A 12,620-nucleotide genomic window follows, 5' to 3' on the forward strand; every position below is an offset into this window, starting at 1 on the left:
ATGACCAGTATGTCTCACAGCCGCATTGCCAGAGACAGTTGTGGCGGGCGAGGGCGGTGCATCAAGCCAGAATGAGCACAAGCTTCCATGGTGCCGTGTGCCTCAAAGCTTTGGTAGCCCATCTATCTCTTCGTGACATCTGAAGTTCATGTCAACCCAACCGACGTCCGATGATGGGCTTTTCTTAAGGAGGGGACCCTGTAACATGCGAAAGGATACCCTTCCCAACGCCTATAAGTCAGCGTCGGTGACTCATTTGAGATGGTACAACTCTATAGGAGCTATATCCCTCCCAGATGTTCAGTCAAATCCTGAAGGGCCATGGCGGCAAAAAAAAAAAAACTCGCATATTCTGTTGGAATAGTAGCCTGGACGAGGATACCCCGGGCGTCCCCAATTCCATCCGAATGCGCAGAGGTATTATTTTTTTTGCGCACCCAGAAAGAACCAGGCTCGCTAGTCGACAAAGGAAGCTAACTTTTCATTGAATATTCGCGGGGGTTGGTTAGGTAACTAGGCAGTTTACTACTGGTAATTAGTGGCCTGATCCGCGGATGTGCAAAAGGGGGAAAAGATGAATAGCCGCGGGAAGCCAGTAGCGTCAGGTGCTAGTCGACCGACTGGTGATGGCAGCACAGGCGCTGGGACGCAACCCAATGTCGCCAGGCCAGGCCAGGCCTCTAGATACGGCTTTGTCGCGTCCCTTCTCCAGGGCAAGGAGTTCGACTGGTATTCGCGACCGCCATTTTGCGGCTGCGTGCCCGATTGGAAGAGTGGAAGTCCAAGACCGGATGAAGCGGAAAAAGAAAGGCGCAGAATGGGTATTGATCTCCTTGGCATACGCGGGAAGAAGCGTCTCGAAAGCCCTTGATGTTTTATTTTCTTCTCTAATCTTTATTTTTTCTTCCTGGTCGGGTAATGGCCGCGCAACGCGTCGAACCAGAGACCGCAAAGAGGAGCAAAGAAAGAAAACACGAAACACGAAACACACCGTAGGATGAATAAAGATAGTAATCGGGACTTGGGCGCGAATCTGGGTGGTGCCTTTTGGGCAACGATGAGTATGGCCGCCTGTATGCGACCAGGTGGATTCGTCTCAAACCGGAGATGTTACCAGCCACCGCCTTTTTCTTCTCTCACTTGTCTCTTGAGGCCTCTTCTTTTTTAGAAATGGGTCGAATGACCTCACATCAGATAAATCCGGCAATCATAGGGGCGGGGCAAAGTGGGGAGATTTTATACGGTAATCGGGGCATCGGAAATACTTCGTAGAAGCCTGGCGACCTTGGTAGGTTGCAAAATCGAATGCATCTGTCGGGAAGGAAGAAGGATGTTTGGGGTCCTCTCGAGCAAAGTAGCATGCAACATCCATGTACATGAATGAAGTGGGATATCTCGCTTTTTTAGCAGTAAAGAAAAATCAAAGAAGAAGAAAATATACAAATGGTGATGGATAGAGGCATAGTAGAGGAAAAGAGGAACATGGCCTGCAAGCTTCATGATTGCATTGTGCAGTTGCCATATCGCGGCTACCATTTTTAGAAAAGTGACCATGATGACTGTACATTGCCTGCTAATTCCTACAACCTGTGATACCCTGGATGCCTAGACTAGCTTACGAGGTAAGGTACCTTAATTGATGACCCGATGAAGTCCTTCAAATCTGGTGGGGCCCAAGCACCGCATCGTACATCCCACACCAACCAAGCTTGAGCTTTTCAAACCTAACGTACCACCCACCAGCAAAAAGTCAGTCATTCAGTCAGGTCTATCCTCCCCCTCCACCCTCGTCCCCATATCGTGGCCCGTGACTGGACCGCGGCTGCGAGACGCTCTCCGGCTGCTTTTCCGGCTGGTTCACCCTATTTTGCACTCACCGCATCACAAAGGCACGTTTGGGTATCGATGCCCAGTGATCAGGAGACTGTCATCACTGCCCAACCTGATTGATGTCTGGGGCGAGTGAGAGTTGCAAGCCTTTGCTTTACTCGTTCTTGGAGTCATCAGCACAAACAAGAAAAGGGGGTTGTTTCGGTGAATGCGGACGTCAACCCCGAGCGACCGCTTGGTCTAGAACTGCTGCAAGTTGCAGTCCAATGGCCAGCATCATCGACCTCATCACACGATATATCGAGCGTTCCTGTTTTTTTTTCGGTTTTTTTTTCATCGAGTTATGGAGATGAATGACGAATAATTAATTCTGTACAGTAGATAGAGCCTACTGGACTAATGGGGTAACGGCCAACTCAATGCTTGCTTTGCCTGCCCTGGACCGTCTCACCGCTTGTCTTCAGTAGAGCTATAACACAGCCCGTAATAGGCTAGCTCGCTGTTGTGCTCTCTCATTGGCAATCTTTTTCCCCTCTAGCCCACATACCACCAACCCAAAGCCCCAAGAGGGTTGTCTATTCGGTCGCCCTGCTTGGCCCGTCACAAAATGATCCCGGTTGACAGTCATTGATTGCTCGGCTTCTTTGGTACATTGTACGAGAAACCTTTTACAACGGGCCAGCCTGTGTCAGGCCGTGCCTGAGAGCATGAAATGGTATACCAGATTTGAGCCTAACGTTACGAGACAGGATGAAGGCATGTCTGTCTGGGTCTCTGTGCAGTACAGTAATTACAAATGCATTTTGTTTACAACACCAAGTAGTCACTCACCTCAGTCGTTATGCTTAATCATGTCAAGGGAGACAGACAGGAATCAATCAGACTGGGCGGTTGAAAGTGGAAAAAGACATTTCCGAATTCTATTTGCGGTCGAACGTTGCTATCTACAATAAGGGCATCCTCATATTCCTAAACTCCGTGGTGTACTGTACGGAGTATACTGCGCAAGGTACTCCATACGTCAAATCCGAACCTGTGCTCTTGAAAAGTTAGCGACTCCGAAAAAGGAAGAAAAAAATAATTAAATAACGGGAAGAATTATTATCAAGAAAAAAGACCAAAAAAAATAATAAGCGACCAATCAGCACGGTCTCAAGCTCTAGGTAGCTAGCGGTCACTTGTGTCTACCGCACCGAAAAGGAAGCCCGGGTGCAATCCACAAAGGAAGAACCAGGGGCACACCCTTGTCATCTTGGCATTTAGTTCTAGTGCAAACCGGACAGAGGGGTCTGTCTTTGTTCGCTACACGCCCATCGAGGGGTCAGGAGAGACAGAAGGTAGAGAGCCACACAAGGCGATTGACGCTCTTGTTCTTTTTTTTTTTTTTTTTTTTTTTTTTTTTTTTTTTTTAACCCCAAGGCCAAGGTACAGTTCAGTAGTCATGGAAGGTACCTACGGACCCGGCCTGTCTCCCGGCTATTACCTAGGAGGAATAGCTATCAGCTTAGGTACTACCTACACTACCGTACCCTACCTATGTATTGCGTACCCCATAGAATTTTATGACCTCCCTCGCTTTAAAATCTACAAAACCACCTCGGCCGCCCATCCCACAAAAGCCCCGTCAAGATCACATATCTTGGTCATCCACCCCCACCATCGCTTCTTCAGATCGTTGCATCGACGACAAAGAGGCAACAGCAGCATCTTCTCTCCGGATTTACTGCGCACGTACATATCAACCAGGTCCCTTTACCGACCATCTCATAAAAACAAAGGTAAATCTCGTCTGTCTAATAATCTGTCTGATCTGCTCTGCTTTTTCCTTGGTTGCAGCCATCCCATCAACGAACAGACATCGCCCGTTCCGTTCCCGCCTTCATCGTCGCAAACTCTAATAATTGAGCCCAAGACAGTGAACGACACCATCAAAAGTTCTTCCTCGCGCCAAAAGCCCGAGCACGCCTTGCCAGCCACTTCCGCTCGGTCCCTTACGCGAACAAGTTTGTGAGTTAGTGATGCTTTTTTTTTCTAGATCATTTTTTCTCCCGTCTTTCATCTTTGCTTCTTCAGCGTCTGTTTCCTTAGTAGAGGTAGCGCCGATTCACAGCCCGTCCCTCTCCCAAGCCATCACGTTCCAAGTTCCCGTGTCCCCCACCCACCACACCAGCCACTCTGCGGTCGACACTTGCGAGGAAGCCCGTGGGTTTGATCCTCTTCCGGCTTCTTATTACCCTCACTCTTGTCCGAGAAGCAGCCCGTACAAAAATGTTCATTCCCCTCCATTCTCGTTCATCATTCGTGTCACATCATACTCAACAACATAGTGGACAAGGTGATCCACACTCATACTCCATCACTATATTTTCCATCATTTCCTGGGCAACACCCTCCGAGAAGTGAGTTCCACCTCCCGGATCTGCGGTGTTCTGACCGTATAAGTCCCCTTCTCCCATCACAAACGATAAAAAAGAAGAAAAAAAAAGTGGCACAGCATCCCCGCAAAGCGTCCATCCTCACCGCTTGGTTATATATGCACAAAAACTAACACTGCTATCAGAAGAGACCATACACAACTTATATCATCGGCCTCGCACGCACACAGATTGCGGTGCACCTTCATTTTGACAGCTCTACAGAAGCATCTAGAAGTCTATTCACAATGGCTTCCACATTTCAAATGCCCGTTTACTACAGGCCATCGGCCCTGACGGTAGACACCGCACATGCCCAGCAAAAGTTTTTCGACGACGAGGACGAAGGTGTGTTGGACGACAGCATCATCGACCAGAGTGCAATAGACTCCGGCCTCGATATGTCGCCTGCCCTGGCCGACAGCAGGAGAGAATCCTTCGCCATTGGGTCTTCGCTCTTCTCGCCCAAACAAGAAGACTGGCCATCTGTCGACTTGCAGTCGCTCCCCACCAACAACCCCTTCATGAGCCAACAACAGAACGCCAACCCTTTCATGCAGGCTCAACATCAGTCCTTCATGCCGCAGCAACAAAACTGGGTCACTATGGCTACCAGCACACCTGCGTCTACTGCCACGGCTGCGACCTTTGACGGCCTGCCGGTTGAGTTTGACTCAAATCCAGGCTCAGGCTTCCTCCGCAGTCCCATTCCCTTCAGCAATCCTACCAACAACGTCGCCATGTTCTCCTCGGTCAACAACCACAGCTCAAGTCCTGCCTCGCCACAGAAGGATCATTGGTCTGGCAACATGGCCATGAACAAGAAGTCAAGACCTGACAGCCCTGGTATTCGCTCTCACAATGAGCTTCGCAAGGGCGACGGTGTTCGCAAAAAGAATGCGCGCTTCGACATCCCTGCCGAGCGCAACCTCGCCAACATCGACCAGCTCATCTCACAATCCACAGACGAGCAAGAAGTCAAGGAGCTGAAGCAACAAAAGCGGCTACTCCGGAACCGACAAGCGGCACTCGATTCGAGACAGCGGAAGAAGCAGCACACGGAGCAGCTCGAGGTTGAGAAGAAGCATTACACCAACGTCATTTCGAACCTCGAGGAGGAACTGGAAGACCTCCGTCTGACTCTGCAGCAGATGCACACTGAACGTTCGCAGATGATGGCCAGGATGCAAGCCCTCGAGTTTGACAACGAAGAGCTTGTCAGGAGAAACATTGAGGAGACGGGAGAGCTTCGCAGACAAGTCAAATGCCTGAGGACTCACATCCAGGACCTCGAGGGTTCTGAGACCTCTCCTTCCTCAGGCATGTCCAGCATGGGAGCTGCTACCTCCAGCTTCCCAGGCACATTCGATGGCGAACTTGACGCCATCAACGTTGAGAACAACTGGGAACACATGGGCTACATGGGAGACTTCCAATCCGCATCGATGGATCAAGCTGCGGTGCCAGAGGTGAAGCAAGAAATAGTATCCCGCAAGCCCCAGACTTCCCAGCTGGTCGTTTCCAGGAGATCAGACTCGACCGAATCCGAGAAGCCGACGACACAGGGCGGCGTCCTGTTTATGCTGTTCCTTGTCGGCGCCTTGGTCTGCTCAAGCCGTTCCATGCCCAGCATCCCGCGCGTGTCTGAAGATGTACGCGCCGCATCTGAGACGATCCTGCACAACGTCATCAAGGATGCCGGCATTGGCGAACCGACAACATCATCCTTTGCCATGCCCTCTCTTCCACAGGCTTCCGGATCTCTCTCGTGGCCCGACTCATCAGCGCCCGGAGTATCTGCGCAAGGGCTTGATGGGGTTGTACCGAGCATGCTTGGAGATCTCTCTGACTTTTTAACGCAGCCTACATCCGAGCAGACCAAGGAGCATTTGTTCTCCATGACCGCAGCACAATACGACGGAATGATGGCTGACGGCTTCCTCACCTCTGTTCCTGAAGATGGTGAGAGGTCCACTAGCCAAGGTCGTCGCAACCTCGCCGAAGCTCTGGCTTCTGCTACTCAGAGCAACAAGGCCGAGGTTTACACCCGATCGCTTCTCTGGGATCAAATTCCTCGGGATGTGGTCAAGACATTTGTGAAGATGGTGGCTGAGTGCAACCAAAACGCTTGCCAACCCGTTGGCAACGACAACGACGCACATGAATGAACCGAACGATTTATACTCGATGAACCTAACGACGGTTGAATCTGGCTTGTTATGCATCACGAACGATCGGAAATTTGTTTTTTTTTTCGCCCTTTTCCCCCTCTTTTTTCACGGCTCGACACTTGCATCACGACGACTATATTCATGCCCATACGATTATGACAGCGAATCAAGCCCGCGTGCTTTCCTCATTTTTCCCCGCTCGCCTTTCATCAAGCGTCTTTTTGAATCTTTTCTTATTAGGCGTTCGAAGCCTCAGTTTGCACATATACACTACTAGCCACCCACGTGCGCGAGCATGTTTTATCATCGATATCTACATTCTTCCAACATTTATGCCTAAACTTGAACACGGCGCTCCCGCGCTACAAAACGCAATTGGATCTATTGACACAGACCGTTCTCATGATGCTCACGCGCCGAAATTTTACCCCCCCAATATGCTCAAGTTTTGTTTTTTCGGTTCCCCCACGGGACTGGTTTGCGTCTCTACTTTTTTACGCTTCCACGTTTGGTTGGAATGACTGAATGTACCTATGCCTTCGCGGATCATGGTTCACATGAAGTTGACGAGGTCTAGCGAGCGAGCAAAGCGACTTGCATTTGTTATTACCCTTATCTGCTTTTGGTCTTTGTTATTTTTTGTTTCACCTTTGTTTTTTTGTTTTTTTTTGGAGGGGTTTACTTTTTTTGTTCTACCGTATTATTAGGATGTAGTTCGGAATTATGGTCTGACGGAGACAGGATGTATTCAGCATAGCACGGATGACAACGGTATGGACGGGATGGGATGGATATACGGTAAATGGCATTTAGGAGGATTTTGGGTTTCTTTAAGGTGTCTGGTTTAGTTTTTTCTGGAAGGATTTCTCACAGGATGTGATGGGACATTTTACGAAATAGGATTTTATTTTGGCCTTGGGCAGAACCGAGACATGGCCCTAGATAGCTATTCAATTCACCACTCGAACGAGAACAACAGATGTTGATCTTGAATTCAAACCAACAAGGCACGCACTATGGAATGTTTTTCACAAATGTTCACAGCCACTCTCTGGATTCCAATGTATAGCTTCTACAGTCCATTTTTGGCCTGTCATGCGTGGAAGTCGCCAAAAGATTGGCCTGTGATCAGCAACTAGTCTACAGCCTGCATTTCTGTTACCGGCAAAAAACTACCTAATTCTATGTACAACTCGTATAAGGTAGTGACTGATGACAAACATCCAAAATACTCCGATACGAAAAAAAGAGACGACAGGGGTTTCCTTGTTGCCAATACAGTTCGGGCAATACCTTGGCGGGGGGGGGGGGGGGGGGGGGCAGATGCAAGAGGGGATGGGGACCAAATGTCTCAGACACAAAAAGAACGCAGCAGCTTGTCACACCCTCATGGGGAAAGGGAAAATCAAAACAAACTTGCATGTCCTATCAGAACGATGCAACTAAAAAGTTGGATGTTTATTGTTCTTCCAAGTTATTTTTTTGTTCTAAAAAAAATCTCTTGTTTATTTTCTTCTTCTCATGTGTTGGATGTTTCTTGTGATGGGTTCATGCATCTTTTTTTCCCACCCGCGCCCGTCACAAGAGTCAATAAAACGAAAACTACCTACCTCCACCTGCCGTAGGTACGGTAGGTAGGTTTACCGGTGAAAATGCACGATAAAACAAACGAGACAAACGAACAGAAAACAAAGCCCGCGCAGCTCGTTCCTACACGTGCTCACAAGTGCCGCGGTGCTGCAGACGCCCACTTTCAGCTGATCAGGGCCCCATGTATCTCTTACTTCTCGTTCCTTTTTTATCGTTTATTTGGCCGGTATTCTGTCATGCGGTGATGCCTGATAGGCTTCTTTGTTGAGCCTGTTCCAGCGAGAGATACGCTACATTACGAACAGGGACTCTGTAGAATACAAAATAGACATACTTAAGTGATGGCACAATTCGGTGCAAACAGGTAGCGAACAGTGTCTCACAATCACACTTCAAGTTTGTTCGGCTTTGCAGTTCACGTCACAGACAACGAAAAAGGGAGGGGGGTTGCCAACCGACCAACGCTAGAAGCTTGCCCACACCTTCCGACTAAAAAAAGTGTTGGCTTGGTCAGGCTCTCCTCCCGAAGAGTTCCCTTCCTGTAAATTAGGATTGGTGTGTCTATCAGCGGGACGTGGGGATGGGGAAACAGTGCATTACGGTTCGTGCAACGATATATGGAGACGAGAAGATAAAAACGAAGGGCTGTAGTGGTGTGCCACAAGGAAAGAAAAAAAAATAAAAAATAAAATAAACATAGCGCGCCACTGCAGCTGATGACAGCCACACCATTAGGTATACCGTATAGATAACATGGCAGTTGGTTTTGCTTCCGATGATGTTTTCTTGATGACTGAATCGTGATCACAACCGGAACCGGCTTCCTTTTCACACCATTAGAATAGATGTTATTGCTCTTGCCTGTTGCCATGTGTCATGTAGGTAGGTACCTTGAGTATGTGGCCGGGTACTTGCAATCCACTGATACCGCATCTCTCGACAACCACCCGTAAAAGATTGTGCTCTCTTCGCCAAGGTCTACGGCAGCCCAAGCCCCCTCTTCCCCCGCGACTCGGCTGTTCATCGCCCGGACAAGACCCCACGATCATGTCTTTTTTTCCCGCAGTAACCTTGGTGCCCAGACGAGAGCAGTTACGCGTCTCTACTGTAAAACGTCACAGCTATCCGGGAGGCCTCAACGATGGTTTTACTGTCGTCCTTTTTTTGTTAGGTGACCAAATATCTCAGCAAGGATGGGAGGTCGCTCCGCGGCCCGTCTCAACCGTAGACGCGGACCCAAAAGCAGGACCGGCAGGCACTGCACAACTCTGCATTCCCCTGGAACGCGCCTGTTCCCGGCATCTGGGTAAGGTGCATAACTGATATCAACTTTTTCCTTTCCGTGGAATTTATTTCTTCTTTCCGTTGTTGCCGGGATCGTACTTTTCCTTCCAGATCCTGGTTAAAGTGACAAGTGAATGAGTTAGTATTTAGTGCTGCCATGCCTGCCCTGTAAATGCCGCATAACTAGTCCCTGGCTTGGTGGTATTATTTTGTGATGGGAATGATGGCGACGATCCTACGTCTCGCGCAACTGCGCAAGTACTGCAAGGCGGGGGACTTGTTTGCGGTAACTGCCCACCAATTTGAACCTTGATCTGCAGCTCTGCACCCCATCACTCGATAGACCAAAGGGTAGAAAAGCCCGGATTTGTGAGACCCAAATCATGCCAAAACGACTCGTAACCAGTGAAATGAAGTGAGGCGAGAGGTGATGATGCAAGTCATCTAAGAAAGCGCATGGCCTCCCTTCAGTTGGGAAAACTGCAGCATAGCTAGCGTATGCGGAGCGGGGGAGGATAAACGACCCGGGGGACAGTGGCACAAGAGGAAACCGTCGGATGACTTCCCCCAAGAAGAAGCGCAACAGGCAGCCTACCAGACGGTGCCCAGGCATGTCATCTGTAACCAGACGATCGGTCATGTAAGCGGCCAAATATGCAGGCCGCAAAAAGTGGCCGCGCGGGGGGTGGGTGGGTGTGAACCCCAAGCCTGCCGTGGTGCCTGAGGTGAGAGCCTAAGAGGCTTTGAGGGAACGGGTGGATGGTTTTAGAAAGCGGGGGAGAGGAAGGTGATAGATAAATAAAGACGCGCAATTTGCGGGACCATGGAATAATCAGATATGAGAAAAAGAACCCCGTGACATGCATGCAGCATAAGACGACTGGACTTCTAGAATCGGCAAGTACATGCGGCGACGAAAACAAAAAGTAAAGCACATACCATGAATTGCCTAGTGTTTTGTTGCCGCTCTTTTCAGCCAAACGATAATACTTGGCGGACGCAAACTATTATTCGGGTTACCAAAATGAGTTAGCCAAGGTAGCCGGGTCCCCATTTGTATGGGCCGAAGACATGCTCAGTTGTGATCAACAGGACCTTCATAGAGGAGCTCAAAAGGGGGGGAAAAGAAAAAGAAAATCAACATGATGCAACTGACCTTGTCCTTCTTGCAGCCAAAGCCCTCGAGGTAGCACCAAGCCACCTCGTTCATGGCATCTGCGGGGAGCCGTATTTTCGTTAGATACCACTCTTGCTAATTTTACGCTGCGACACCGAGTTGAAAGAAAATGAATGGCGGAAACGGTCTTTGTGCAGCCAACAAGAAACCTACCTGTGTCTCCAAGATTTGCCGCAGTTTCGTAATACTAGCAGTAGTACAGCAATGTCAGTCTCAACCCGGCAGATGCCCGCGCCCACCGAGTACCTAGGTCAACCCTACGTACGGAGGTGGTGAGCAAGCATTGACCTAGAAAAGAAACAAAAAAACGCACCTGTTTTGCCGCTACCGGATCTTTCTGCACACCCCAGCCGTGCCGGAAGCAGTTTGCCAGCTCAAAGATGGCCAGGACCAGCTCACCCTTGGCAGCGCCTCCCTTCTTCATCCCGGCCTGCAGGGCCAACGTCTCGACAGTGGCGGCGTTGGAAGCCGCCTTGGAGAGGTAGTGGACGGCCCCTTCGGGATCTGGCTGGCAGCCCCAGCCGTGTCGCAAGGCCAGGCCGTAGAGCACCTGGCTCAGCGGGTTGTTATCACCCTCGGGGTCGGCCAGCTTGCCAAAGAGCTTGGTGGACTGCTCGAGCTCGCCCGCCTCGTGCAGTCGGATGGCTTCTTGGATGTTGTCGTCCAGTGCCTTGCTCGACACGGCGCTGGGGCTGCGCTTCCTGCCCGACGGTCCGGCGTGGTCGCCGATGGACATGTGCGCGAAGCCGCCCGACACGTCCCCGCTACTGCCGCCGCCGCCGCCGGGCGGGGACGGCGGCCGGCTCCGGACGCGCTCGTTCTCCATGGCTAGGATGGTCGCGCGCTCCTCCCACTTGGACTCGACCGCCGGGCTCGCCTCCTCCTCGGGCCGAATCACGATTTCGGGCAGGTTCTGTGGCACGTTTTCGCTCGAGGGCGGGGACCGCGCCAGGTGCAGACGTTGCGACAGCCGTCGGAACACTTTGTCCTTGTCCTTGTGGCCGGGATCGGCCGTGGGGCTGTGCGCCGACGACTCCGACGAACCCCGCGACCGCGACGACCCGGACGAGAAGAAGCTGCGGCGCTTGGAGCCGTCTGGCGACAGGAAGTTGCCGTCACCGCCGTGCATGCTGTTACCCTTGTCTCTGCCGCCGTCCTGCTCTGCTGCGGGATCTCCGGGAGGCTGTATGACTTCGTGGTTGAAGGTGTCGGTCCTGATAAAAGTCACCGGTTGCCGTAGGTGGCCTTGTTGTTGGGCACCGAATTGATCCACTGTTTGCTCGTTGGCCCCCGGACCATCCGCTTCGATGCCATCCTTCTTCCTCAATAGGTCGCGTAGACCCATGATGACAGGGGGCGGGGAGTGGGAAATTATATGTATGAGTGAGTATAAGAAGAGAAAGTTTTGACAATCTAATTAATTGGTTTGTTTTCTCTTGACGTTTGGTTCCTGCCTGGAAGCAGCCGGTTCAGTAGCGCCCGCGTCCAACCAGTGATGGCTGGAGGAACAATGGTGGGGGTTTTTGATGGCTTTCGTCCTTGGCTCCAAGGTGAAATCAATCAGATGGCAGGTTTTCAGGGGTTCAGTGATGCAACTGCCGATTGGCAGGTCTGTATTGGATTGGATCAAGACTGGATTAAAAACAAGTGGGGATGAAACTAAGGCTTGTAGTGTAAACTGGGTTCTAGAATAACAGGCGGAGTGAATAGTCGCTCAAGTTGTTCGTATAAAGTGTGCAGTAGTTCTTGGGTTATACTTTGAACTCGTCGTCACTACAGGTCAAGTTTGGATGACGGTGAAAAGAACAGAGACTATTTCCAGAAAGAGAAAAAGGTTCCCCAGGTGTGTAGACTTTAGACAGGTTTCGTTCCGGGTTTCGATTGACAAAGAAAGATAACCGAGTCTGGACTGGGCTGAGTCTTGGTTCTAGAACCAGGATAGTGCCTGCTGCTGCGCCCGCCGCAATAAGACGAACATTTCCGTTTGTTTGGCTGTCATGGATGTACAAGACTGAAAGCAGCATCAAGTCTCGTGTTCTTCGATCCACCTCACCCAACCAGACCAAAACGTTGATTAGACCGGACCTGCACTGGTTAGTGGTAGCCGCTGACGCGCTGATTGACACAGCCTTGACAGCACTTGCGTGGGGTCAC

At 50.5% G+C, this 12,620-nt stretch overlaps 3 protein-coding genes across 4 annotated transcripts; 2 read left to right on the forward strand and 1 right to left on the reverse strand.

Annotated features, from left to right (window-relative positions):
• Window positions 1–295: 295 nt before the first annotated feature.
• MGG_15569 (uncharacterized protein) lies at window positions 296–907 on the forward strand. The gene is made up of 2 exons (XM_003713663.1): window positions 296–417; window positions 510–907. The coding sequence occupies exon 2, from the start codon at window positions 575–577 to the stop codon at window positions 869–871; it is 297 nt and encodes a 98-aa protein (XP_003713711.1). The 5' UTR covers window positions 296–417; window positions 510–574; the 3' UTR covers window positions 872–907.
• A 2,554-nt stretch (window positions 908–3,461) lies between these two features.
• Window positions 3,462–7,428, forward strand: MGG_04758. 2 transcript variants are annotated; one of them, XM_003713665.1, is made up of 3 exons: window positions 3,462–3,608; window positions 3,747–4,229; window positions 4,391–7,428. In XM_003713665.1, the coding sequence occupies exon 3, from the start codon at window positions 4,493–4,495 to the stop codon at window positions 6,410–6,412; it is 1,920 nt and encodes a 639-aa protein (XP_003713713.1). In that variant the 5' UTR covers window positions 3,462–3,608; window positions 3,747–4,229; window positions 4,391–4,492; the 3' UTR covers window positions 6,413–7,428. The 2 variants fall into 2 exon arrangements, with proteins under 2 accessions (XP_003713713.1, XP_003713712.1); XM_003713664.1 differs by having other exon boundaries at window positions 3,747–3,837.
• Window positions 7,429–8,304: 876 nt separating this feature from the next.
• On the reverse strand, window positions 8,305–12,369 carry MGG_04759 (uncharacterized protein). Its single transcript, XM_003713666.1, has 5 exons — window positions 10,780–12,369; window positions 10,620–10,653; window positions 10,446–10,504; window positions 10,229–10,293; window positions 8,305–9,403 (listed from the first exon to the last, which is right to left on the reverse strand). Exons 1-5 carry the CDS (start codon window positions 11,809–11,811, stop codon window positions 9,355–9,357), a joined length of 1,239 nt encoding a protein of 412 aa, XP_003713714.1. The 5' UTR covers window positions 11,812–12,369; the 3' UTR covers window positions 8,305–9,354.
• Window positions 12,370–12,620: the final 251 nt, after the last annotated feature.

Source organism: Pyricularia oryzae, chromosome 2 (genome assembly GCF_000002495.2).
Source record: "Pyricularia oryzae 70-15 chromosome 2, whole genome shotgun sequence".
Taxonomy (NCBI): Eukaryota; Fungi; Ascomycota; class Sordariomycetes; order Magnaporthales; family Pyriculariaceae; genus Pyricularia; species Pyricularia oryzae.

Excerpts from the sequence above, each read along its gene's own strand:
- MGG_15569 (XM_003713663.1), top strand. The coding sequence starts at position 575 with ATGAATAGCCGCGGGAAGCCAGTAGCGTCAGGTGCTAGTCGACCGACT.
- MGG_04758 (XM_003713665.1), top strand. The coding sequence starts at position 4,493 with ATGGCTTCCACATTTCAAATGCCCGTTTACTACAGGCCATCGGCCCTG.
- MGG_04759 (XM_003713666.1), bottom strand. The coding sequence starts at position 11,811 with ATGGGTCTACGCGACCTATTGAGGAAGAAGGATGGCATCGAAGCGGAT. Across the intron at positions 10,505-10,619 it reads GGCAAATCTTGGAGACACAG|ATGCCATGAACGAGGTGGCT; the intron begins GTAGGTTTCTTG and ends GGCTCCCCGCAG. Across the intron at positions 9,404-10,228 it reads AAAACACTAGGCAATTCATG|GATCTGGAAGGAAAAGTACG; the intron begins GTATGTGCTTTA and ends CACTTTAACCAG.